The 27370-nt window shown below is 46.8% G+C and overlaps 2 protein-coding genes across 4 annotated transcripts in view; both read left to right on the plus strand.

The window, feature by feature from the left end:
• The window catches only part of med13a (mediator complex subunit 13a), an 86055-nt gene extending 76184 nt beyond the window's left edge, over positions 1-9871 (plus strand). For all 3 annotated transcript variants that reach the window (XM_061247660.1, XM_061247662.1, XM_061247661.1), the window contains 7 exons: positions 396-538; positions 914-1072; positions 1913-2098; positions 3018-3169; positions 4069-4233; positions 5432-5532; positions 6154-9871. In XM_061247660.1, coding sequence (XP_061103644.1) covers positions 396-538; positions 914-1072; positions 1913-2098; positions 3018-3169; positions 4069-4233; positions 5432-5532; positions 6154-6286 — 1039 coding nt within the window. In that variant the 3' untranslated portion in view covers positions 6287-9871. The remainder of the gene's footprint in view (positions 1-395; positions 539-913; positions 1073-1912; positions 2099-3017; positions 3170-4068; positions 4234-5431; positions 5533-6153) is intronic.
• Positions 9872-10104: 233 nt separating this feature from the next.
• ints2 (integrator complex subunit 2) overlaps positions 10105-27370 on the plus strand; it is a 34079-nt gene continuing 16813 nt past the window's right edge. The window contains exons 1-12 of the mRNA XM_061248383.1: positions 10105-10421; positions 11264-11576; positions 12136-12274; positions 12611-12713; positions 14526-14639; positions 18101-18231; positions 19519-19689; positions 20745-20959; positions 22559-22684; positions 25064-25135; positions 25798-25912; positions 26683-26751. Coding sequence (XP_061104367.1) covers positions 11284-11576; positions 12136-12274; positions 12611-12713; positions 14526-14639; positions 18101-18231; positions 19519-19689; positions 20745-20959; positions 22559-22684; positions 25064-25135; positions 25798-25912; positions 26683-26751 — 1548 coding nt within the window. The 5' untranslated portion in view covers positions 10105-10421; positions 11264-11283. The remainder of the gene's footprint in view (positions 10422-11263; positions 11577-12135; positions 12275-12610; positions 12714-14525; positions 14640-18100; positions 18232-19518; positions 19690-20744; positions 20960-22558; positions 22685-25063; positions 25136-25797; positions 25913-26682; positions 26752-27370) is intronic.

The following is a 27370-nucleotide window of genomic DNA, read 5'->3' on the forward strand; positions in this document are numbered from 1 at the left end:
GTAGTGCTTAAAGATGCTCATTTTGATTCACGCTTTAGTCCAAAGTAAGAAATATACATTTGCACACACCTGGAATCTCTATATCAAATATATTTATCTGATATTGGGTAGCCTTTAGTCTCGTGGTGAAGGCTGGGACCTGGAAGGTTTGGGTCCACTGTTGGCCCTTGAGCAAAGCCCTTAAGTGCTCCTGGGGGGAAATTGTCTCCTGCTAAATTAAATCAACTGTTTTGAATTTTAACTTGATTATCCGATAACTTCAAGGACCTGAGAAACAAGGTCCTTGAAAATTTTGACAGTTACCTTGAAAGGTACTTAAAATGTGGATTTTAATTCCAGTGGGAATTCTGAGATGTCACACGGTGTGCCTGATGGAGGACTTGCTTTTCCCACAGGGCCCGGAGGAAAAAAGGCTCGGCCAGAAGACTGGGACTCCAGAAGCTGTGGGATTGGTGCCTGGGTCTGGTGCAGATGACATCACTGCCCTGGAGGGTGGTGATTGGCCGGCTCGGGAGGATAGGACACGGAGAGCTGCGAGGTTGGGGAAACTTTGTGTTCTCTCCAACTAAAATATTGTTTTCTGCTGCTTGTGTATATCCGCGTGTATGTTTTTAATAATTAACCGCAGACCATTGGACTGTGTAGCCATGGGGGTTTTGTTTGTGTTTTCTGTTGGTATTCTTTTTTATTTCTGGAGCCAGGCTGTGTCGCCAGCCACAGTGCCTGGCACCTCGGGCTCCGTGGCTGTGTGGCTGAGGAGGAGTAGGGGAGGGAGGAGAGAGGAGGAAGGGGGAAAGAGGGGAGGGGAGGGGGGGGTTGGTGGGAGCGGAGCCGAGCGGAGGGGGGGTTGGTGGGAGCGGAGCTGAGCGGAGGGGGGCCAGCGGGACTGAAGCTCTCTTCTCTGCCCCCCCAGACTGGAGCATTCTGCTCAGCAGGCGCAATCTGCAGTCGCTCAGCAGGAGGCTGAAGGAGATGTGCAGGATGTGTGGCATCTCCGCCGCAGACACTCCCAGCATCCTCAGCGCCTGTCTGGTTGCCATGGAGCCCCAGGGCTCCTTTGTCATCATGCCAGGTATTCTTGCGCTCTCTCTCTCTCACTCTCTCTTCTCTCCCTCTCTCCCCCCCAGGTCTCTCAAACTCTCTCATCCCCCTCTCTCCCATCCTCTTTCACCCTCCCTCTCATTCTTCTCTCTCATCCCTCTTTTTTGCCATCCCTCTCTTTTTTCAATCTCTCTCTCTCCCTCTCATCCCTCTCTCGCTCGCTCCCTCTCTCCCTCTCTCTCGCTCCCTCTCTCCCCCTCTCTCTCGCTCCCTCTCTCCCCCTCTCTCTCGCTCCCTCTCTCCCTCTCTCTCTCTCTCCCTCTCTCTCCCTCCCCATCCCCCTCTGGATGGTTTCTCCCCTGTTCAGCGTCTCTCCAGCAGAGCGGTATAGGGCAGCCCTGCAGGCTGTGAGGCGCCAGGTCCAGGGCGCTCTCATCCATCTGAAGCTCCCGATGCGTTTCAGCAGCTCGCCAGATTCACGGCCCTGCCCACTTTTATGACTAAATTGAGCAATGTCAATATTTCAAAAGCTTTATTGATTTTGCAATTTCACCATGGAAATGACTTGACAGGAAAGTAGTTGTTTCATTATTTCACAAAGAGAAGTGTGAGCTGCTAGCTGCCAAACTGTCCGCAGAACTCGTTTCCGGATGATAAATATTTACTGTGGCTGAACCAATTCTGTCGACATGGCTGACATGTCAAACTGTGCCTGTTTTCTAAAAAATGTTGATTTTTTTTTAGCAGACAGAGACGTTGTGTTTTCATTAGTCGCGGGGCTGGCGGAGAGACGCGCAGTGCTTTTTTTAATCAGTGTCTCGGCGATGTTTCGAGTGCGCTAACGCTCCTCCTCGGGTTCTGTCCCCCACAGACTCCGTGTCCACTGGCTCGGTGTTTGGACGGAGCACCACGCTCAACATGCAGACGTCCCAGCTCAACACTCCCCAGGACACGTCCTGCACGCACATCCTGGTGTTCCCCACCTCCGCCTTCGTCCAGGTGGCCAGCTCCAACTACACTACTGAGAACATCGACATCGCCTTCAACCCCATTAACGGTGAGTCCACAAACCTCACTCCAACTACACTACTGAGAACATCGACATAGCCTTCAACCCCATTCACGGTGAGTCCACAAACCTCACTCCAACTACACTACTGAGAACATCGACATAGCCTTCAACCCCATTAATGGTCAGTCTCCAACCCAACTCCAATTACTCTACTGAGAATGTCAACATCACCATCAACCGCATTAATGATGAGACCCAAACCCAAACCCAACTCCAATTACTCTACTGAGAACATCAACATCACCATCAACCACATTAATGATGAGACCCAAACCCAAACCCAACTCGAACTATACTACTGAACCTCAAAATAGCCTTCAGCCCCTTCGGAGTCTCCTGGAATTTGCCACCTGCTACCTCATATCCAAGACCTGGCAGAAAGTGAAGTTTAGAGTCTTGTTATCCTGCCAAACTTTTTAGAACAGTCGCAAATTAAGGAACAGGAAAGTATGGGGGATGTCTAACGACTCCAGTCCAGCTACACGACTGAAAACATTGACGACGTCCGACTGCAGGGTGTGCGAGCCATGCGGCCACACGGGGAGAATCTCTGTTGCCTGAGTCCGTCGTCTCCTCTCCAAAATGTTTAACATGCAATAAACATAATGCTAGATTTTCAAAGGTCCTGTACCAACTTTGTATATGAAGGTGTCGCCTAAGTACAGTCATTTAGCTGTATGAAACTTTTTAAAAATGTTTTTATTTTTTCATCTCTAATTTTAGTGATTGATTCAGGTGGAACTTTGCCAGACAGGTTTGAAACTTCACCGACTGCTGCCTGGCTCTGCAGATTCTATGATTGAACTTTGTACATCTCCAGCTCTTGTGTTGGTGTTGTGTCAAAAATGCACTCTGGCCCTTTTGGCTAGAACAGTCTGCTAAATGACCGAATTGTAAATTGCAGACGGGTCGGACGCCATCGGCATCTTTGATCTGCTGGAGTCAGAGAACGACCTGGTGGACCCCGACATCATCAACATCCTGCCGGCCTCGCCCACCACCTCCCCCGTGCACTCCCCAGGGTCACACTACCACCACGGGGGCGACAGCAGCAAGGTAGGCTCACGTCCAGCCCGGAGAGCGGGTCGCTCAAAAGTGCACTTGTACTTTTAGCCTTTAGTTGTGTGTGCGAGTGCGTTTCTGCGATTGTATTTGTGCTGTGATTGTATGTATGCGTTTGTCTGAGTTTGTGTGATTCTCTGTGAGCAGGAGTGTGCGTGTGTGTGATTGTTTGTGTTGTAATTGTTTATAGTAGACTTCTGTGTTTGTGTTAGAGTACATCCTGTCATTGTATGTTTGTTCAACTTGATTCCCTGTGTTTGGATGTATGTGTGAGATTGTTTATGTCCTGTAATTGTATGTGTATATTAAACTTCTTAATGCTAAGTGTTTGGATGCATGCCTGAGACTGTTTACATGTACTGTAATTGTATGCTTATGGGAGACTGTGTCTGTGGTTCTGGGTGTATGAGTGTGTTTGGGTGCTGATCTGTGGGTGCAGGTTGAGTATATTTGGGTGCTGATCTGTGGGTGCAGGTTGAGTATATTTGGGTGCTGGTCTGTGGGTGCAGGTTGAGTATATTTGGGTGCTGGTCTGTGGGTGCAGGTTGAGTATATTTGGGTGCTGGTCTGTGGGTCTGGATGGTTGAGTGTGTGTTTGAGTGCAGGTTGAGTATATTTGGGTGCTGGTCTGTGGGTCTGGATGGTTGAGTGTGTGTTTGAGTGCAGGTTGAGTATATTTGGGCGCTGGTCTCGGTCCAGGTTGAGTATATTTGGGTGCAGGTTGAGTATATTTGGGCGCTGGTCTAGGTCCAGGTTGAGTATATTTGGGTGCAGGTTGAGTATATTTGGGCGCTGGTCTAGGTCCAGGTTGAGTATATTTGGGTGCAGGTTGAGTATATTTCGGTGCAGGTTGAGTGTATTTGGGCGCTGACCCTTCTCCACCCTCCCCTCAGGGTCAGAGCACGGATCGGATGGAGTCTCATGACGAAGCGCCCAACATCCTGCAGCAGCCCCTGGCTCTGGGGTACTTTGTGTCGACGGCGAAAGCCGGCCCGCTGCCCGACTGGTTCTGGTCCGCCTGCCCCCAAGCCCAGAACCAGTGTCCGCTTTTCTTAAAGGTACTACCCCTCACCCTGTTCTGGCTTTTTTATACATAAACATGTCTACACTGCAAAAAACAAAGAATAAGTCCAAGTGTTTTAATACTTAGACTGTAAATCTATTTTCTTTTACGTTTTTGCTAAATAAGGCAAAAAATTATTGCCAATGAGGTAAGAGTTTTGACTCATTTTAAGATTTGCCGATGGAATAAGAACATTTCACTTGTCAAGCAAGCGGTAACTTAAAACAAGCTAATAGTTTCTACTTGGGAGGTGGAAAAAAAAGAAGAAAAAAAGATCTTATTACAAGACTAAAAATGCTTCATATTTTGCTGTGCATATTATTTTTTAACAAGCTCCAATGTGAACAGTATTACTCCAACTCTTAAGTACTGCACATTTCCAACTGTTTGTGCTTCCATGTATCGACCGGGTGATTATAGCGTCTGTGCAATGCCCGAGTTGTCCATCTGTTACCTTAAATCTCTCTCTGCCTGTCCCTGGTCACATGACTCGGGCTCTTTCCCTTTAATAATTGACGAGCACCTCGGCAGCTCTGTGTGAATAATTCAGGCAGCTTGTTCGGTGGGTCAGACCAGCCACTGATGGAGAGGAAACACAGATTTTAACTCTAATCAAAAGACAGCCATTTTGTTTCCTCCGAGAGTTTGGGGCCAATGAACCAGCGGAAAGACATCATAGCACGTAACATTGCCAACAAGATATTAACATTCGCTAAGGTCTGATAAATTCCCCTAATGTGTATAATATCTATTGCCTCTATTATCTCAATACTGAGTGTGGAGCGGTAGCTTTCAAAGTAGTGAGGATGAGAACATGTCCACAGACGAGCGCTTTCAGATGAGACAATGTGTGAAACGCCTGCACCTGTCTTGACTGACACTTTCTCTCCCCCCTCCTCTCCTGCTTCTCTCTCTCCCCCCTCCTCCTTCTCTCTCCTCCTCCCCCTCCTCTCCTGCTTCTCTCTCTTCCCCCTCGTTCTTCTCTCTCCTCCTCTCTCCTCCCCCTCTCCTCCTCTCTCCTCCTCTTTTCCTGTCCTCCTCCCCTCTCCTCCTCTTTTCCTGTCCTCCTCCCCTCTCTCCTCCTCCTGCTCTCCTCCTTCCCCATCCTCCTCTCCTCCTCTCTCTCCTCCCCCCTCTCCTCTTCCTTCTCTCTCCTCCCCCTCTCCTCTTCCTTCTCTCTCCTCCTCCACCAGGCCTCTTTGCACATCCACGTGTCTTCAGTGCAATCCGACGAGCTGCTCCACAGTAACTACTCCCACCCCCTCGACTCCAACCAGACCTCAGACGTGCTCAGGTACGCTCAGCCGTACTCCCTGTGTCAGACCGGGTGCTATATCAAACTCGCCAGCCTTCCCCTGTAGGGTCTGTGGCTTGCTACAGATGGTGCACCAGACCTGGGTAAAATACGGCATTGTTTTGGATTCAAATGCTTTTTGGTGCTTTACTGAGCTTGCCTGGTGTATTGAAACTTTATATATGCTATCAAAAGTGCAAACATCGCCTTCTGGTCCTCATGCTTGGCTCAGTTGCACCAGGCAAGATCAACCGAGCACAGAAAAGTATTTGAATCCAAAGCAATTATGTATTTGTCCCAGGTGTGTGCAGCACGTGCGTATCTGACCCAGGTTTTCTGTTGTGCAGTATGTTACCTGTTGACTTTGTACTGTAGTGTCTGCCTGCTTGTTTTCATGCCAAGTCGTGAGGTCATTGAATGTGACTCCATGCGAGGTTTCCCCCTAGTGCGCAATTAAGACGTTCAGAAAGCACCTCTTAGCAAGGAGGGTACGTCTGCGTTTCCACATAAACGATGATTGAGAAGCGAATATAACTGAACACATCCCGCCTGTGTGATTTTTAGCATCTGTTCCCGAGTTAACGTCTCCGACTCTCTCTCCCCCCTCCCCTCCCCACGCAGATTCGTCCTGGAGCAGTACAACGCCCTCTCCTGGCTGACGTGCGACCCTGCGACGCAGGACCGGCGCTCCTGCCTGCCCATCCACTTCGTGGTGCTGAACCAGATGTACAACTTCATCACGAACATGCTGTAGCGAAAAGCAGCGCGAGCCAGCAACCCGGGGGACAGAGGGGTGCTTAAAAAAAAGGGATTAAAAAAAAAAGACAAACAACAACATGTCTGATTTACTACAGTGCTGGACTTTATATGAGTTTGGAAACTCTTCCCCTACCAGTGCGAGTGGATACGCGTGAGAGAGGATCGACCCTTAAGAGCCAGTACCCGTGGAGGCGGAGAGGCTGGCTTCTGTCTACTGGCAGACGCCACGCAAGTGTGGGGATTGTGACGGAAATGGAAAGCCCTAACAAGGCAAACGGCCGATCGGCGCCCGCGTGTCTGTCAGGAACGGGAAGAAAAGGGACATTCGCGAACGAACGAACGAAGCCAACCGATTGACTCGTCATTTACAGACCTGAAATTCCTTGTCTTTGGATGAAATTCTATCCAAATGAAATGCCTGCATCTATCTTATTTATTGTAAGTTTTTAAATGTATAATTTGTCTTATTTCTTAACCTCTTTTATATATGAAAAAATCTAGAAGGTTTATATCGCCTTCCTGCTTTAAAGCAATTGGTCTAAAATATATGTAATCGTCTTAATTAAAAAACCAACAAAAACCACAAAAAAACAAAAAACAAAGTTGCAGTAGGTTGCTTTTAGAGTATTATTTTTTGTAAGGGAGGGGGGGGACAGAAATTTGTATTGTCATGATGTACAGATGAAGTAGTTTTGGGGTGTACGCCCTTGCCATTGTGAGTGGGGGACTTACAGCTAAGCTGCAGCTTCACAGTACTTGTACAGCAATGAAGTTCACTGTGTTCAAATAAAGAGGTACATTGTCGTATATAGTATTTTATACCACACATTTAGACACAAAAACCAAACGGCAATATATATAAATAATTATATATTAATGCTGTGCCGCTATGGGTGGTGCAGCTTCTGTTTTAGGAATAAAGTGCGTCAACTCAATTCTCCTGTGCTTGTGTTTATTGGGGGGAGGGATTTTGCGATGTGAAAATTTGGACACGGCTGAAAATGAAGTCCTGCATATATATATGTATATATATTTTATTGTAGTTGGCTCTCAGGATTCAGCCTGTACCCTGGTGATAACTGTGAGGGGGTGGCAGACCAGACCAGTTCATGTAAGGAAGACCGATATGGAGTGTCCTTATTCACCCAGAAAGCCCTCAATCCCCAAACCCCCTCCCCGTCATCCCCCCCCCCCCACCCCCCACCCCCTCCTTCCACTAAAACCCACTCAATCTGGCTTTCCTGCCCAAAAGTGCAGGACACCCCTCTGACCTGACTGCATTTAGACCAGCTCTCATTGCTTTGTGGAAGTAAATGTGTGGTGTAAATGAAAAATTTACCCGATAAACCGCCTCTGGGATTATGCCGAGTTTCTGTGCGCAGCGGAACATGAATCGCGTTTTCGGGAATGCGTCAGTTGAGCTTCCTCTGCTGGAACCTCTGTACTGATTTTGAAATAAGCTCTTTCCCATTTGTTTCTGGTATGCTTTCAACCCCACTTTGATTCTGAAAGTTTGGAAACTAGAAGAAAAGTCTAAAGTCATTTTCTCGGAACTGGTCAGTCCTCTTGTCAAAACCGTACTTGCAAAGCGGTTTTTTCTCACGTGAGCTCATGAAGGTCAACCGTTGGCCACTGCGTATTGCGTGTAAATATATACATATATAAATATTGAATTCAAATGGACAGATTTTATTCGATTATACTGTATAGAAATTGTGCAAAGTAGCAATTTTTTGTAGCGGTTAATGTTTCTTCATTATGTGCACATCAGGTTGAGACTTAATCATATCCCTTTATTGACGGATTGTCGCTGTCGGGAGCTTGGGCCATAACGGGACTGCACATAAAGTGCCGTTGGGTTGCAGATTCTATACAGTTGGGGCAGGTTTGTCATCGAAGAGGCTCTTGATTTATCTTTTAACATGTTTCCCAAATTTAAATATCTGGTGAGGCCTGTTGGCCATCTTGTCAAATATCTGCTTTGAAACTAGACATTTTCTATTTGGTGCAGGGGCCACATTCCGCGCAATTAGCCTAAGGAAACCTATCAGGCAACCTTTTCTACAGTTCATAAAAGCGGTTTATTCTTGACGTCTGCCTTTGAAACTTTTCATAAAACTGTGGCTGAACTGCCCAAAGTCATTGTGTCACACGAGGTACAAATGGACATTTTAAATGCTATTTTATTACTAAACTGAGTGAAACCACACTGCAACGTTCCCCTTTCTTTCTGAGACCACAAAATCCTTACTTGTGTACTATTGTTGTGAATTTCAAGTTATTGGTGTACATAAGCACCCTCCCCCCGACTGCAGGATGTAAACATGAGGTGAACTTATTTTCAGTGTGATCTCTTGACGACCTCAGTCTAGCACAAATTGGAAATTGCGTTAAAAAATGCACAGGTTTGTGCTGTGCTAATTTCACTGTGTATTTGCTTCTTAAAGTAGCCTGCGTGGATAACGGGATGATTGCTAAACTAGCAACTGTGCGCTGGCTACTGACATGAAGGGACTGAGGAATCGCAACAAAATAATAAAATTAAGATTTTCCAAAATGATATGAGTAAATGTAAATGTAAAGGTTTCTCTTGGTGGCATTGCATCACTGTATGATCAAACTGACTTTTGAAATGTCATTAAATTCAACTTGAGTGGCACACCTGATTGAAGCATTGAAGAAGTGTGCGGTCGGGGGATGGGATTCCTAAGGGACTGCATTGGTTTTGAATTCTAAAAATGTTATTATAAATAGCTACTATAAAAGCTACTATATAATAATTATAAATAGCTACTATGAAAGAGGATAACTTAATATATATATAAAATATATATTTGTAAAATTCTAATCCTGCCCAGTTTTCTGTACTGAAAAAGTGTGAAAAGGAGGAAAATGAGCGTTGTGTCCAAGTAATTTAAAAAAAGAAACTGATTCCAAAAATGTTAAATTAAATAGAATTCCTACCCTGCTAACAAGATTTTGAAGACAATTCTAAAACTTAACTAAATTCTTGAAAATGTTTGTATTGTCATTTGTGTTTATTCTTTATTTTTTTATAAAACTAAATCACATATGCAAATTACTGCATCGTCTTTGTATAACAGGAAAATACCACATCCAACATTTGCATTTTATAGTGGATATTTGATCAAATTTAAAATTGATCACGTTTTTGAATACTCGAATTCGAATTATCAGTTTGACTTTAATTTCGTGTATCGTTGGCTGCCGATTTTATACTCTGTGTGTATGAGAGGTGCAATTTCAATTACTTGGACCGAGCCGTTTTTCTCCTTATCCCTCCAAATGTACCATCTATGTAATGTTGTGAGAAATGTCTTAAATTATTATTATTATAAGTGATTTCCTTCAAACATTGTTTGATTCAGAAGCTGATAGACAATTAAATCCTTTTTATTACCACAATCACTTTTTGGGGTGCACGGAGAAACGCAACTTAAAGCTACAGAGACCTGAAAGCTGAAAATTAAAAACAATTGTGGCTAGAAATGTACAAAAAAGTTCATACTTTAAATGACATTTCGGATGAATAATAAAATAATTTATTCAGAACTTTTCACCTTTTCTTTTTGTGTGGTTTTTTATTTTGGGAATGGAAAATTTGACATGTTCCTGGTTTCTTGCTGCACCATTGCAAATTTCTACATATAGAATAGCTACTGTACATTGAACTGTTATAATACAATGCTACTGTAGGCCTTTGACAGTGGAAAGAAGCGTGATGCTTGACGTATTCTCCACCGCCCTTACGAAATCTTCGTATATTACGCCAACGCCACTGACTGTAGCTAGTGTGGAGTGAGGTTGGTAGGAAGCGCGTACGGAGTGCCGGTCGGAAATATTGGATATGAATTAAAAGTGTACACCTGTTTTTTCTTTCTCCAAAAAGTATAACGTAGTTAGACATACATATACTTTTGCGACACTATATCAACTTTAAATTTCGTACGCTAAATTATTTAAAAGAATGAATCGGATGCAGTGATCCGGGATGAGCTTGCCTTGAAAGCGAGTACGTCGGTGTGGAGTATCACGACAGCCCGAGGTTGTTCGAATTTCGAAGGCCTAACATTGCTGCTTCAACTCAAACAAAAGTCGCCACGGTTAAGGTAAGAAACTGCAAACGACTGCAGAGAAATAATGTAATATCATTATCTGACAGCTTGAAAGAAAATTCCAAAAACTTAACAAAGGGACATTTTAAATGTCTAGCGTTAGCTGGCTAGCTAGCTAACAGATGGAGATGAGGTAGAGTAGAGGTGCACTCGCCGCCCGGTGAATGTTGCACATCCATAGAACTCCTTGATATGTTAGCTAGATTAGCTAACAAAAGTTTAAACATTCGTTCGCTCACTTGCGGCGTCAGTGTTCTGGTATGGATGATCCGTATTCAAAAGTCTCCATGCACTGTGTTGTTGCCTGTCCCGTTATATTTGTTAAAATATAAAATACTTCCGATGAGTACACATTCTGAGCAGCAGTTTCAAAGCTCTAACTAATGTTAGCTAACTGCTACCTGTCCATGTTTGCAAGATAGCTCGTCGGCTACCTACCTACTTCTGTCTAGTATGACATAATTTTAAGCCAAATATTGCAATTTTCATAACTATATGGTGATAGCTACATACGCATTTCTCTGTTTGGAAGGCGAAGAAGGATTGATAGTTGGCAACTGGCTACCTAGCTGTGGGGCATCCAAGTTACCTTGCTGCATATTTTCTGAAAATAAAGCATTGTAGTTAGCTAGGTCTAACTTTAGTACTTGGTCGTACTTGATTTTGCTGGTCATCGTTGACAAGACCGCTCAGTTCATTGGCTGGCTAAGTTCTGTGCATGAATTTGATAAACTACCAATCAATAAATAAGGAACTCTTGAAGTAGTGACATCTGCAACGAATAATAAGAATTACACGAATGTCTTTCCACAAATTACCTTGCATTTCTTTCGCAGGCATCAAAGATTTAGTCAGGATGTCGGACAGCGCGGGACTCCAGTTTGTCAGCCCGTACGCTTTCGAGGCCATGCAGAAGGTGGACGTGGTGCGTTTAGCGGCACTTAGTGACCCGGAGCTGAGACTGCTGCTGCCCTGCCTGGTGCGGATGGCACTGTGCGCGCCCGCAGACCAGAGCAACGCCTGGGCCCAGGACAAGAAGCTCATCCTTCGCCTGCTGTCCGGAGTGGAGGCCGTCAACTCCATAGTTGCGCTCTTATCGGTCGATTTCCATGCCCTGGAACAGGATGCCAGGAAAGAACAACAGCTCAGGTAAAATTGTCATCATAGTCTTGCTGGTATTATTTTTTGGACAGTGATGAGCATTGTTTCCCCACATGGCTGTTTGTAAACCCTGCTGTAAGACCTGGGTGTGAGCAGGTCAACCACCATAGCCAAACTGGCAATAAAGCTGGTCTAGCTGGGTATGAGTTGGTCAACCAGCATAGCCAAACTGGTAATAAAGATAGTATAGCTGGGTATGAACTGGTCAACTGGCATAGCCAAACTGGTAATAAAGCTGGTCTAGCTGAGTATGAGCTGGTCAACCAGCTAGTGCTGGTAGCCTATCTGACTGAGCTGGTAGCTGGTCAACCTGTTTCAAAACAGCTTGAGCTGGTCAAACCATGTCAAATTGGGAGCTGGTCTGAACTGGTCAACCAGCTAAACCATGTTGAGCTGGGAGCTGGTCTGAAGTGGTCAACCAGTTTCAAAACAGCAGGGAATGCTAATGCTATTGGTGCATATTGGGCTTGTGCTTGATGCCATTTACTTTGCTCCGCTGAGTGTTGTAGGCTTGAACTTGAGCTGATGTGTGTTAACTCTTGGGCAGACACAAGGCCGGGGGCTCCAATGCTGAGAGCGTGCTGGTGTCGCAGCTGCAGCACGGCCTGACCCTGGAGTTTGAGCACAGCGACCCCCTCAGGAGACTGAGGCTGGCTCTCAGCGAACTGCTGGCCATAATGAACAAGGTACCTCCAATGGCGTCTTAGCCTGTGCACTGCTGATACCACTGTTACATAGCGGATGAATGGCACCAGTACAGAATGGCCCCATTGTATGCATGCACACACTTAGGTGCGTCAGGAAGGTGTGACATCACTTAGCATCATCTCTGACATCACAATGTGAAGGGACTGTCTGATGGACTGGGGTCAGTAGTGCAGTGTACTTCATGTTACAGGAGAAGTGCACAAAACCATACATCGTTCATTTGAAGTGTCGGTGGTTTCTATATAAGCCAATAAAAGCCAAATTTCAAGAACTTTTTTGGGATATGTTTGTCACTCAGTCCTTTCTCTTTGCAGGTTTCAGATTCAAATGGAGAGTTTTTCCTGAAGTCCTCAGAACTCTTTGAAAGTCCTGTGTATCTCGAAGAAGTAGCAGATGTTCTTTGCATCCTACAAGCAGGTATAACATCAACGGCCGAAAGATTGCTTTTAGATGCTGCAATTCACCGGAAGACAAAATAATTCCCTGGCGTCAATCACTTATGACGTCCCTCTGCTTAATGAATAAAAAATAATCTTGATGGATAATTAAAAAGAACAATGAGAAGTTATAAATGTTTAATGTAGGGATCATTCGTTAATTTGCAAACTGTCTGTTTGGGGGTTTTATTCTAGTTCGCAACTGAAATTTCATGAATGCCACCACCTACATTCTGGAAGAGAAAATGTACTCTCCAAAAAACCCAGAATGGAGGTCTTTGTGAGTTGTATCTCTCAAGGCATTTTCAATAGAAGTGCCTAAATATGCAATATTATCTGATTATTATACTTTCTTATTGCCATTCATTTGCAATACCTCATATTTGATTTCAATTCAATTTATTTTTGTATAGCGCTTTTCACAGAAGACTGTCACAGAGACGCTTTACAGAGTAACACAGAAAATTATTAAACATATCAGCCCTAAGCTCCCTATAGCATACGAGGTAAACGACTCCCGTAGGGGAGAAAACCCCTGAAGTAGTGGCGAGAAAAAACTGATGGAAAGAAATCTCAGGAGGAACCCGGCTTTTGTGGCATGACCAACTTATAGGCACTGCTGGCCTATAAGTTTGATGTATAAAATTTGTAGGTAAGCTAAAGTCCATATGGAGGGGTGTAGGGTCTGGAGTTCAGAGGGGAGGGGGATGAAACTGTCGCTCCAGGATGCCAGGATGTGTAGAAGTGTGGTCTGGACCAGGGAGGTGCAGGGCTGCCCCAGTCCGCCACCTTAGAGCGGGGTCCCGGGGGCCAATTTCAGTGGTCTGTGAGCTCCGGGGGGAGATGTAGTGATCGTGGCTGTCAGACAGGGAGAGTATTGTTGCAGGGCAGTGTGCCTCGTCAAGGGGTCTGGCCATCGGAGTAGCAGGGAGGTCTATTTTCCAAGAGTCTGTTTAAAGGAGAACCACAACCCCACACACACTTTTTTATTTTGAAATCAAATAATTGGTGCTGTGTAGACCTAAAACAAGCACAATATGAAAAATAAATGTGTCTTTGCTTTAAGCAAGTTTAAGATTCTTTCTCGTGAGAGAGACCCATTTCTTTTTCGAAAGCTGATACAGATCTGGCCCTGTGTTTTTAAATTGCCTCAGCGTAGGAGTGGTGATCGAGGGTCAGGTGTCTCCTGCTCATATCCCCGGTTCTTTTATGGGTGTATTACATCAGAGAATACCCTATGTCTGATGTAATTAGTGGTTAAGGTACTTGACTGAAGGTTGGTGGTTCACACCCCGGTGTTGCCACGATAAGATCTGTACACCAGGTGGGTCCTGGAGCATGGCCCTTAATCCCACATTGCTCCGGGCTGGGTTGTCCCCTGCTTGGTCTAATGAACTGTATGTCTAATCAACCGTATGGGGCGACATGGCTCAGGCAGTAAGAGCAGTCATCTGGCAGTCGGAGGGTTGCCGGTTCGATCCCCCGCCCGGGCTGTGTTGAAGTGTCCCTGAGCAAGACACCTAGCCCCTACATGCTCCTGACGAGCTGGTCAGAGCCTTGCATGGCAGCCAATCGGCGTCGGTGTGTGAGTGTGTGAAAGAAGCGTCAATTGTACAGCGCTTTGGATAAAGACGCTATATAAAATGCCAACCATTTTTGATGGAAGCTTCAGCTAAAGGACTGTAATGTAATTTAGTGCTTTAGCAGGTTTTTCCCCCTGCTGCTGTGTGACCTGTGGGCTCTCTCCCTCTCTCTCCCCCTCTCCTCTCTCCCTCTCTCTCTCTCCCTCCAGAGCTCCCCTCGTTGCTGCCCATCATAGACGTAGCTGAGGCCCTGCTGCACGTGCGGAGTGGAGACTGGTTCCTGTGTCTGCTGGTGGCCAACGTCCCAGACAGCTTCAACGAAGGTACGGACGCACCTTTACTGTCGCCTTCTGTGTGCCAGCGCGCTTTAAAGTGATTTCATTAAATACAAATCTTTTGAACGTTTTTAATTTTTTCCTCTTTAAAAATCTTTCAAAGAAAATCAAAAATCAAAGAAGAAAACAAAATGAGGTTGACAAATTTTGACGGCAAGTTTTGAACAAACCAAAGAAAAAATAAATTGGTGGTGAGGGACAATACTAGACCGACAGGTTTTTGGAGTCAGTATTTGCACAATGTTTTTCAGTGCAGTGGTCACTCCGTGTGCTGGGAGAAATACAACCGAGGTGTGTGGATTCCTCCAGTATACTGTGAAAAATAGACCCGTGGTGTGTGGATTCCTCCAGTATACTGGGAGAAATAGACCCAAGGTGTATGGATTCCTCCAGTATACTGGGATAAATAGACCCAAGGTGTGTGGATTCCTCCAGTATACTGGGAGAAATAGACTCAAGGTGTGTGGATTCCTCCAGTATACTGGGAGAAATAGACTCAAGGTGTGTGGATTCCTCCAGTATACTGGGAGAAATAGACTCAAGGTGTGTGGATTCCTCCAGTATACTGGGAGAAATAGACCCGTGGTGTATGGATTCCTCCAGTATACTGGCTTGCGGGCCCGTGTCCATTTCTTACAATGCAGAACATTATGCAGCTGTAGGAGAGCAAGCATTGATTGGAGGAGAGGTACATCTATCACTGACAACAACTGCTACTCTGTAGGCCCCTGGCAAGTAGGACTGATGTAGCAGTAACCACAGGAACCCTGCTGGCTTATGGCCACCCTAAACACACACACACACACACTCACACACACACCCACACAACACGCTGTACCGTGCAGTCTGTAAGTATTTGGACAGGACAATTTATATAGAAATGTATTGAAGGATAGCCCCTCAAGATGAATCATCTCGTTTTCAAGGGGATCCAAAGACACAGTTACAATTAACTATCTAAGTAAGTTTGGCACATTTCCAAATGGATGAGAACACACAGGTAGATATAGACAGACTGAATAGGTCAGCAAGTGGATACATTAGGATATGGGCAGCTGGTTAATAAATTCAGCCTGAAGGCCACCTGGTCTCCCTCTAAATCATTAATGACAAGAAGAACATCAGTAGGCAGTATTTTTCTGAAAGAAAAAGAAGTGCTACAATTAGAGTTGTTAAAAGAATTGAAACTGTTTTTTGAAACGGCCTTTTTCAGCTTTATTGGACAGTATATAGAGACAGGAAGAATGGGGGCGAGAGAGGGAAAGACATGCGACAAATTGTCAGACGGTCGGATTCGAACCGTTGATGTCGAGGCTCACAATGAGCATGCGGTCAGTGCTCTGCAGGCTGCGCCACCGAGACACCCATTGAAACTGTTAATTGAGTCAAACACCTGAGAACTACCTATGCAGGAATTTCTGTTCTTTTGCGTTCTGAACTGCAGCACATTAGATTTGAAATTAGACAATGAATAATGAGGTTTACGAGCATACGGCCACCTTTAATTTGCAGATATTTTCATCCAGGTTGGCTGATCCATGTCGGAATTGCATCCCTTTCTATACAGTCCTCCAATTTCATGGGACCAAAAGTAATTGGACAGTTCGTTTCTCAGCTGTTTCTGATTAGTCAGGTTTATTCAATCGCTTCCTTAGTAAAGGTATAAGAACGCTTTCTGTATCTCGGCTTCATTCTAGGCTTTTCTTTTTCTTTTTTCCTTTTTTTTGAAGTCTGTTATTGCCGATTGTCAACAGGAGGACCAGAGTTGTGCCAATGACAGTCAATGAAGCCATTAGGCTGAGAAATAGGAAAAAGGAAGAAAACAAAGAAAACAAAAAAGACATTTGCCAAACAATATGCTTACCGTAATGAATAGTTTTGGAATGAACTGTATACACACACACACACACACGCACACACACGCATACTTTATACACGCACACACACACGCGCGTACTGTATACACGCGCACACACGCACACACACACGCATACTGTATATATATATATATATATATATACACACACGCACACACACACACACAGACCGCACACAGACCGCACCACCCTTCCCTGGCTGGGCGAAGCCAGTCGTGCCCTGCCGCTGTGGTTCTGTCCAGGGTTGTGCGACTTGGGAGCTCCTGCTCTTGGTAGTTTAATTACGTGTGTGTAATCTGCCAAGCCTTTATCCCCTTATTACAATAATCCCCTGTTGAATATGTGATTGTAATTCCGGTCAGGGGTTTCTGTGTCTCTCGTTTGTTATGGCCTAATTGGAATTGCACACGGCATCTTTTCTAATTCCGCAGTGCTTCTCTTCTAGGAATTGTAGATTTAGCTCATTGATAATGGATAGCATGTTATGTCAGCTCTGGTCTAAGAGACGGGCGAGTCTTTGAGAGGCACATTAAGGGCCATGGAATAATTGGTGCTCCCTTTAGCTTGTTATCACAAGGGTCACCTACAAGTCAATAGCTTATTTGTGCAGGGGAGGACTGGAAGGAGGAAGTAGTCTAAATCATTACATGCAGATGAAAAAAAAAAAAAAAATTCTCATCTGGTTTATTCCAGAAAATGCATTTTATTCCAGTCACAGGAGTGAATCACGAAAAGGCTGTAATTACACTGATCCTTATCAGACATTACGGGGAAAAGCAGTGACATGTGGATAAAATAGCTTGCACAGAAAACTTTGTTCCTTTCATATTGCTTCGGCTGCACGTTTTTATATTTTGAGTTGACGGGAATGGGCATAATCTCGGTTGGGGTTATGTATTGTCCTTTAACTTCAATTTGACCTAACGCATTTCTCCCATTAACTGTAATTTGTTGGAGAGCGTATGTGTTAATACTTCAAAAACTAATGAATTATGTTAAGCGTGTTTAGTTAAATAGATTTTTGTGTGCAGGCACTCTCGATTGTTTCTTTCTGAAATGAATAACATTAATGGGCCCTCAGTAGATTTGAAATTAAACAACCAAACCATTGAGAGAAAAGGAGCCTCGTTTAGCTAAAGCCACGTGAATGATTGAAATCACAAGTGATTTGCATTTGATGTGCTGCTTCTGATTGCTAAGCCTTCTGTGTGTTCGTGTGTGTGCGTACGTGTTTTTGTGTGTGTTTGCGGCATGTGTGTGTGTGCGTGCGTGCGTGCTTGTTTGTGTTTGTGTACGGTGTGTGTGTGTGTGTGTGTGTGTGTGTGTGTGTGTGTGGGTGTGGGTGTGGGTGTGGGTGTGGGTGGGGTGTGGTGCTCGTATATTTGTATGTGTATTTGTAACTCTGTGTGTGTGTGTGTGTGTGGGGTATGGTTTGTGTGTGTGTGTGTGTGTGTGTGTGTCTGCGGTGGGGTGTGGTGTGTGTGTGTGTGTGTGTGTGTCTGCGGTGGGGTGTGGTGTGGTGTGTGTGTGTGTGTGTCTGCGGTGTGGGGTGTGGTGTGTGTGTGTGTTCAGTGTGCAGGGGCCTGATTAAGAACGGAGAGCGGCAGGATGAGGAGAGCATGGGGGGGAGGCGCAGGACTGAGGCGCTGAGACAGCTCTGCCAGATGAACCCCTCACAGGCGCTCAACATTCGAGCCATGGTGGTGAGTGTCCCTCCAAAGTCCAAACAATGTCTCTCCAGTGCCCCCTCTACTGCCCTCACACTGCCCCCTCCACTGCCCTCTACTGCCCTCACACTGCCCCCTCCACTGTCCCCTCTACTGTCCTCTCAGTGCCCCCTCCACTTCCCCCAGTGCCCCCTCCACTGCCCCCAGTGCCCCCTCCACTGCCCCCAGTGACCCCTCCACTGCCCCCTCCACTGCCCCCACAGTGCCCCCTCCAGTACCCCCACAGCACCCCCTCCAAGTCCCTCCAGTACCCCCACAAGTGTCCCCTCCCCAGTTCCCACAGTGCCTGGACTGGAGGGCCATGGGGTCCACTCATTTTTGTTGATATTCAGCACCTAATTGGTCAATTTAAGAAGTTAATTAGACTGTTTACTCCGCATAAGTGGTGTCTTGGGTATTTTTACGGTGGCTAGTAAGCCCTGTTACACTCCAGGACCCTGCTAGGCACCTCTGAATTGTAAACATAAATGAAAAGCATACAGATACGCTCTGAATTACTTAAACTAATTGAACTATATAAGTTAAGTAAAGCCAGCATACCCAAACGTCCCTAGGGCTTTGTTTTGGGCCCCCCCGAGGCTTTGTGTTGTGGTCGAGCTGCACAACTCTTGCCTGGCCCTGCCCGGCCTGCTCTGCTTCTGCAGGTTTGTCACGGTTGGGCACTTCTGCGTCTAATCTGACCGAAGATTGTCTGCAAGCAGCCAGCTGGGCAATGCTTCCTCCCTCACAGAGTCTAACCGGTTTAGAGAGTCACGCCTGTGGGCAGGCAATCCAAAACATGTCGGATCGCCTACTTACAGGAGTGGAGTGGAGTGCCCTGTATTCGGGACTTTTTAAAAAGCGTGATATGCAGTTTAATACCTGGAGCCTGTGTGCTTGGGAGCCAGGCTTTTGCAATATTGCACCCAGTACATTACTCTCACTTGTTAACTATAAGCCACAGTTGTGCTTTAATGCTTAATGGCCTGTCTCTGGGACTCCGTGTTGTGTATTTTATAAGCTGTACACTGCAAAGGCAAATATGCCCTCAGGTGCACTGAAGTGAGTGGCTGTGTTTTCTGTGCTAAGGTAATGTTGCAGCCTATAGTCTGGGACCTGGAAAGTTGGTGGTTCAAGCCCCGCTCAGCTGTTGGGCTCTTGAGCAAGGCCCTTAACCCTGCATTGCTCCGGGGGGTGGGGGGGGGGGTTGGCTCGTCGGCTGTAAGTCACCGGATAAATAACAGTAATGTGATGTGGTGTAACACCCTGGTTTGTCACGCTCAGGTGGATGAGTGTCACCTCCCCGGTCTGGGCGTGGCTCTGACGCTGGACTACAGGCCCGACGCGGCCGATGACGCCGTCAGCCCGCTGGTGTCGTTTGTCAGCGGACTGCTCCTGGGCACCAACGGGAAAGTGCGCACCTGGTTCGGCATGTTCATCCGCAACGGACAGCAGGTGAGCGGACCGGACTGAATGTGTTTTTATTACTCTTTCTTTCTTTTATACTTAATACAGTCCCCTCCAAAATTATCGGAACAGCAAGATGAATTCCTTTGCTTTTGCTATACACTGAAGACAATTGATTTTGAGGTCAAATGATGTACATGAGATGACAGATCTTGGAATTTCTTGGAATTTTCTTTTTTTATCTAGATTTGTGAAACAACTTAGAGCATTTCACCTTTTGTATCAGACCACCCAATTTTTAGGTGAGCAAAAGTATTGGAACGTGACCAACAGGTGTTTCTTGTTGCCCAAATGTGTCTTTTTAGATTGATTGGTTCAGCAATAAATCTTTCTGAATCGCTATTCTTGGGTTTTGCCTTGGGTTTTGCCTGTGAAGATTTGTGTTTGAAAAGATAAACCATCATGAAGACCATTGAGCATGCCTTTTGGAGAAAAGCAAGCCATTTTGAAGCTTAGAAAAGAGGGGAAATCGATCGGAGCCATTGCACAAGCTTTGTGGTTCGCTTGTATAACCACTTGGAATGTCCTGAAAAAGAAAGAAACCACTGGCATTCTGAGCAACAGACATTGAACAGGTCGACCAAGGACAAAAACAGCAGTTAATGACAGAAACATTGTGAGAGCTGTGAAGAAAAACCCCACAACATCAAGACAGTGACATCACAAACAATCTCCACGGGGCAGGGGGGAAGGTATCTCAATCACCCGTCAAAGAAGACTTGGAGAGCAGCAATATAGAGGCTATACCACAAGATGCAAACCACTCATCAGAAGTAAGAATTGAAAGGCGAGATTACAAGTACAGAGATGAGCCACAAAAGTTCTGGAACAAAGTTTTATGGACTGATGAGACCAAGATTTCCTCGCTGTTAGCGGTTTGTTAACGATCCGTTAATGGTTCTTTGTGTTCTTTTGCTGGTCCTCAGAGGAAGCGGGAGAGCAGTTGTGTGCTGTGGCAGATGCTGCTGATTTGTTAGCCGTACGTTAGCGGTCCGTTAGCGGTCCGTTAGCGGTTGATTGACGGGTGTTTGTTGGTTTCTCAGAGGAAGCGGGAGAGCAGCTCGGTGCTGTGGCAGATGCGCAGGCAGCTGCTGCTGGAGCTGGTGGCCATCTTGCCGCGCTCACGCAGCACCCACGTGCCCAACGACAGCGAGGGCGACGGCGGCTCGGGGTACTCCGGCCTGAGGGAGGAGCACGTGGTGAAGGCCAGCGCCCTGCTGCGGCTGTACTGCGCCCTCATGGGCATCGCCGGCCTCAGGTAGGGCTGACCGCCCCGGGCCCTGACTGTGGAGCTTACAGTGTGGGCCCCTGACTGTGGAGTTTACAGTGAGGGCCCCTGACTATGGAGTTTACAGTGAGGGCCCCTGACTGTGGAGTTTACAGCTAGGGCCCCTAACTGTGTAGCTTACAGCAAGGACCCTTAACTGTGGAGCTTACAGTGAGGGCCCCTGACTGTGGAGCTTACAGTGAGGGCTCCTGACTGTGGAGTTTACAGCTAGGGCCCCTGACTGTGGAGCTTACAGTGAGGGCCCCTGACTGTGGAGTTTTCAGTGAGGGCCCCTGACTATGGAGTTTACAGTGAGGGCCCCTGACTGTGGAGTTTACAGCTAGGGCCCCTAACTGTAGCTTACAGCAAGGACCCTTAATTGTGGAGCTATTCATTCACTCTTTAGTCTTTAATTTTGTAAGTGAAAATTTTTTGTTCCTTATTTTTATGTCATTATTTTCAATATAGCACAATGCTAACATGAGATGTTTACTCTTCATGGCATGCATAGCTAGTTCTGGGATAATGTGACTTAAGATGGTAAATAAACTCTCTAAACGTGAAAAGCACAGAATTAAGAAAAATTCTGGGACTGCGACTGGTTGAAACGGAAAGCCAGCAGATATACAATGAGGTCCGTAAGTATTTGGACAGTGACAGAAATTAAAGGGCTGTAATTGCTACACAGTGCGCTCAATATGGATGCACATACGACTGACAGTCTGCACTTTAATTTGAGGGTATTTACATCCATACGGAGTGAATGGTGCCGGAATTACAGCCTTTTTAAAATTGGCTCACTGTCCAAACGCTCACGGACCTAACTGTATATATTTTGCCAGCAGACTTCCAATTATGGCTCCGCACCCTCGCCCCTGCCAACACTTACGATCCGAATCGATTGTCTGTTTTGAAAATGTTTTCCGCAACACTTTGAGTAATTGCCGTGGCCCTCTTCTCCGAACATGGAGGAGGATGTATTGAGGAATTTGGGATTTACATGCCTGGGTGCTGCAGGGGGAAGAATTATGCATGTGTTTAGGGTTGAGTTTAAGGCAGTTTTTTCCCCTGCTGCCTCTAAGGGTGAATTTTTCATGCAGGAAACTGGTTGTGGGAGGTGGACAGAGCCATAAAGACTGGCCATCTCTGTGCTTAGAGCGCAGATAAATTACAGTGTTAACGCTGAAGAATTGATCTGGTGCCCAGTTCATTTGTCAGCCAATGGATTTGGCTAGAGTAGGGCATTAATGCGCTGCGCTGTGTGTGTGTGTGTGTGTGTGTGTGTGTGTGTGTGTGGTGTGTGTGTGTGTGTGTGTGTGGTGTGTGTGGTGTGTGTGGTGTGTGTGGTGTGTGTGGTGTGTGTGTGTGTGTGTGTGGTGTGTGGTGTGTGGTGTGTGGTGTGTGGTGTGTGGTGTGTGGTGTGTGGTGTGTGGTGTGTGTGTGCACGTGCGTGTCCATTATGTGTGACTTGAGTGTGTGTGTGTTCATGTACATGTGTGTGTGTGTGCGTGTGTGTATTCATGTACGTGTGTGTGTGTGTGTGTGTGTGTGTATTCATGTACATGTGTGTGTGTGTGCGCGTCTGCCCAGGCCCACTGACGAGGAGGCGGAGCAGCTCCTGCAGCTGATGACCAGCCGCCCCCCCGCCACCCCCGCCGGCGTGCGCTTCGTATCCCTGTCCTTCTGCAAGCTGCTGGCCTTCCCCACACTCGTCAGGTACTGTCGCCTCCTTCCCCACGCTCGTGAGGTACCGCCACCTCACCCCGTCGCCTCCTTCCCCACGCGCGTCAGGTACCGCCGCCTCCTTCCCCACACTCGTGAGGTACCGCCCCCTCACCCCGTCGCCTCCTTCCCCACGCTCGTCAGGTACCGCCGCCTCCTTCCCCATGCTCGTCACGTACCGCCGCCTCCTTCCCCATGCTCGTCACGTACCGCCGCCTCCTTCCCCATGCTCGTCACGTACCGCCGCCTCCTTCCCCATGCTCGTCACGTACCACCGCCTCCTTCCCCACGCTCGTGAGGTACCGCCCCCTCACCCCGCCGCCTCCTTCCCCACGCTCGTGAGGTACCGCCCCCTCACCCCGTCGCCTCCTTCCCCACGCTCGTGAGGTACCGCCCCCTCACCCCGTCGCCTCCTTCCCCATCCTCGTGAGGTACCGCCCCCTCACCCCGTCGCCTCCTTCCCCACGCTCGTGAGGTACCGCCCCCTCACCCCGTCGCCTCCTTCCCCACACTCGTCAAGGTACCGCCCCCTCACCCCGCCGCTTCATCTGCACTTCCTCAACTCACCAGGAAATCAGAACAGAACATAGCATAACATAATGGCGAGAATGGGCCATTCGGCCCAGCATTGTTCGACCTTTCCTACCACTAAAGTGTACCTAGTGCTAGTTTGCATAAACTAAATAGTATTGAGCACCATATCAAGTCTGGTCTTGGAATCCCCAGTGTTTCTGCCTCCACTACATGTCCTGGCAAGCTATTCCACACAATGACCACTCTATGTGAAAGATTCCGCATGGACATTAGAAAGTAATTTATCCTGTTGATCAGTTGAGCTCATCTATCCTAAATAACTTTCCAACTGGTTAAATGCTGCTCAAAGGAGCTAGGAGCTAGGAGGCTGTCGAGGATTCTGGGCAGTGGGACAGGTTAATGATCAACAAATGTTCCATTTGCCTAATTTACTTTCCTTGTTTCCTTGCCTCCTCCAATGGGTGGAGCTTGGAGAGGAGGCAAGGAAAGTAAAGGAGGAGGTAAAATTAAGCGATTGGAAAGATTGCCACATCTCACATCGCCACGCCCACACTACCACTGGTCTCACCCCTGCTCTCTGGGCATGCTCAGTCCCCTGCTCTCTGGGCATGCTCAGTCCCCTGCTCTTTGGGCATGCTCAGTCCCCTGCTCTCTGGGCATGCTCAGTCCCCTGCTCTCTGGGCATGCTCAGTCTCCTGCTCTTTGGGCATGCTCAGTCCCCTGCTCTCTGGGCATTCTCAGTCTCCTGCTCTCTGGGCATGCTCAGTCCCCTGCTCTCTGGGCATGCTCAGTCCCCTGCTCTCTGGGCATGCTCAGTCCCCTGCTCTCTGGGCATGCTCAGTCCCCTGCTCTCTGGGCATGCTCAGTCCCCTCGCTGTCAGTTAAAGCATCCCAGCTGTCCTTGGGTCGGTGGCCGCTGTGATGTACAGCGAGGGCACGAGGGCATCAATCTTCGGGGTCACGAAGGGGTGGCCGTTGTGTCACATATAAATATGTCGGGCGGTGTAAACACGGCCGTTTGTTAAAGCGAGGTGATTTCCTGCCTGGCTGATGGTGCCACGCTCCTAAATCAACTCTCACTCTGACCCCTGAAGGGAAAGATGCTAAGGCTCAATAATCGATGTCCACAACCTACACCTTAACTCCTTCACGCAAGTCCCCTACTGGCCATGGCCCCAGCACCATGAGACTGCTCCACTCAGACATTCAGTGCTCCAGCAACTATAAGTGGAAGCAACAAACCATTTGTTTGAGTTTGTTCAAAATCAAACATGGGGGGTCTGAGTGCCACCATTGTCGCGTAGTTTGATTATTTAACAAGCACCCCCTGCACAGTCTCGTCTGCAATAGCATCTATCTGGAAGCATGAACTCGAGGATACATACAAACGTGTCACCTCCGGGAATTCGTGTTCCGTCATAGCAACAACAAATACCAAAAGTAGCCCGAAGGTCAGCGGTGAAAATCACCTCGGTGAATAGCGAAATAAACAAGAGGAATTTGTGTGTAATTATACTACGTCATTCTACTATCAATATCTGCGACTAAATAGGGAATAAATATACCATTGGTTTTGCACATAGAGATGTGCAAATTAGGGTCATTAGCAAATTACGCGAATAGGGTAGACACTTCTCTACATCTGCGATGTTTTCATGATAACAAAAAAAACAATAACACGGTTAATTTTCATTTCTCCTGCTATTACTTTGTCATTGTGTTTGTGGTTATTGTTGTGATAATTAGCAATAATAAAATGGAATGGTGCAGCGCCTAGTTACATGGTGGAAGCAAGAATTCCTTAGTGGCATAGTGAGTCTCTCCCTCTCCCCTCCCCAGTACTCCAGAGCAGGAGCAACTGATGGTCATGTGGCTGAGCTGGATGATCAAAGAGGAAGAGTATTTCGAGAGGTAAGGACTTCCAATACCGTTACCATCCTCAAAAAGAGCCATTTATCCCTGGCACTTTACCCACACGCTCAAAGGAGCTAGTCGCTTGTTTATTTGCACACTGGCTCTCTGTGTACCTTCGACTGGCTTGTGCTAACACAGCAGGGTTTCTCCACTGCTCTGATGGCATTCAGATTCCCTGCTGTGTACGGGCCAGAGGTGTAAAAATCCAGGAGCTGGAAAGTAAAAGTTCTGCCGTGTATTTCTTCCACCCAGGAACAAAATCCTGAGGAGGAGTTTGACTTGTATGCCTGTGGTATGGGCAGCTGTGAGAGCTGGAGGGCATCGTACAGGTGCCGGGGGGGGCGGGCAGATGTACCCAGCAGGCCGTGGGGGGGCTTTAACACACTCCTCCAGTGACACACACTTCTCTCCCCCCCTCCCCACACACACACACACACACACACCCGTGCTGCTAGCGCATAAATCTCTCACCCACATGCCAAAGTACATACATCAGCGGGAAAGTAAATTAGTGCTGCTGGAGATGTGCGTTTGGGGGGGGGGTATGCTGGCATAATAATTTTATTAAAGACCCCCCCCCCCCTCCCTGTCTGTCTGTGCTGAGGAGGCATTATTAGCGGCGCATAAATCCCTCTCCTCTGTCTTCTGCTCTACCCCAGTGCCGCGGGCGTCTCCGCTTCCTTCGGAGAGATGCTCTTATTGGTTGCCATGTACTTCCATAGCAACCAGCTCAGCGCCATCATCGAGTTGGTCTGCTCCACTTTGGGGATGAAGGTGAGGCCGCGATCGATACGCCGTCTGAGAATAGCAACCGCCAGTCTGCTGCTGCGTGCTCAACACGCACGCACGCACGCACGCACGCACACACACACACACACACACACACACATACTCACACACACACACACACACACACACACACACACATACTCACATACACATGCACGCACACACTCACACAGACACACATGCACACACACACACTCACACAGACACACATGCACACACATGCACACACATGCACACACATGCACACACATGCACACACACTCACACTCACACAGACACACATGCACACACACAGACACACACACACACTCACACAGACACACATGCACACACACACACACACTCACACAGACACACACACACACACACACACACTCACACAGACACACATGCACACACACAGACACACACAGTCCCATGTCCATGTCTGTGGGGAAGGTCGTCTGTCTGGTTGCATCCTGTGTCTCTCCCCCCTGTCTGCACTAAGAGAGCAGCGCTGCTGTTTGTAATGATGATTTAGCTGAGAGCCTTTCGCACTGAGGGAAGGCTTGGATAAGCACAGCCTGCTGTGACTGTAATTCTCTGTGTGCGGCGCGTCGGCGTGGCCTTTCACGCCGGCTGGCCTCGCCCTCCAGAGTAACGGGGGAGGTGCAGGACCCAAAATATTCATGCTCCTTCAGGGTACTTTCTCCCCTCAGCGGTTTAACACACCGCACCGCGATGAACTCCTCACAGATAAAATTACTCTTGCGCAGATCGCCATTAAGCCCAGCTCCCTCAGCAAGATGAAGACCATTTTCACCCAGGAGATCTTCACCGAGCAGGTACTGCAACTGAATCCATTTCTCTCAATCACATAACATACACTGCAAAAAGCAAAAAATAAGTCAATAATTCGAGTCTTATATTTAAACTTAATCTTTTTTCTATTACTATATTACTATTAAAAAGGAAAAATATATAAAAATATGGCCAAAGAGAGTTTTATTCATTTTCCAATTTTAATTTTGTTAATTATTTTAATTTTAATAATGTTAATTTTTTCTTCTTGAGAGAAGAAAGTCTCATTACAAGACTAAAACACTTAACAGGCTTTTTTTGCAGTATATTACAATATCTTTTATCTTTTTTTTTAAATTAATGTTTTAATTAGATTATTGTTGTATGTCAGATGATTCTATGAGTTTTTTTGATAACATTTAATTCATGTAATTTATCTGATGAGTGCTTGGAACATCCAAAAAAGCCTTACTTGACTGACCTTGTAGACCAGAGATCTGGTTCTCTGGTCCAAAATTAGTGCTACTGATTGGCCAGACTGTCTTCACACCTGACTCTCAGGTAAAGAGAGGGTGGAAAACCAGCAGTTCTAGGTCCTTGAGGTCTGTGGACTGTTTGATGGTCCCTGTTGTAGATGTTTTCACAGTGATAATAGTAAGGTCT

This window comes from Conger conger, chromosome 7 (genome assembly GCF_963514075.1).
Source record: "Conger conger chromosome 7, fConCon1.1, whole genome shotgun sequence".
In the NCBI taxonomy this organism is placed as follows: Eukaryota; Metazoa; Chordata; class Actinopteri; order Anguilliformes; family Congridae; genus Conger; species Conger conger.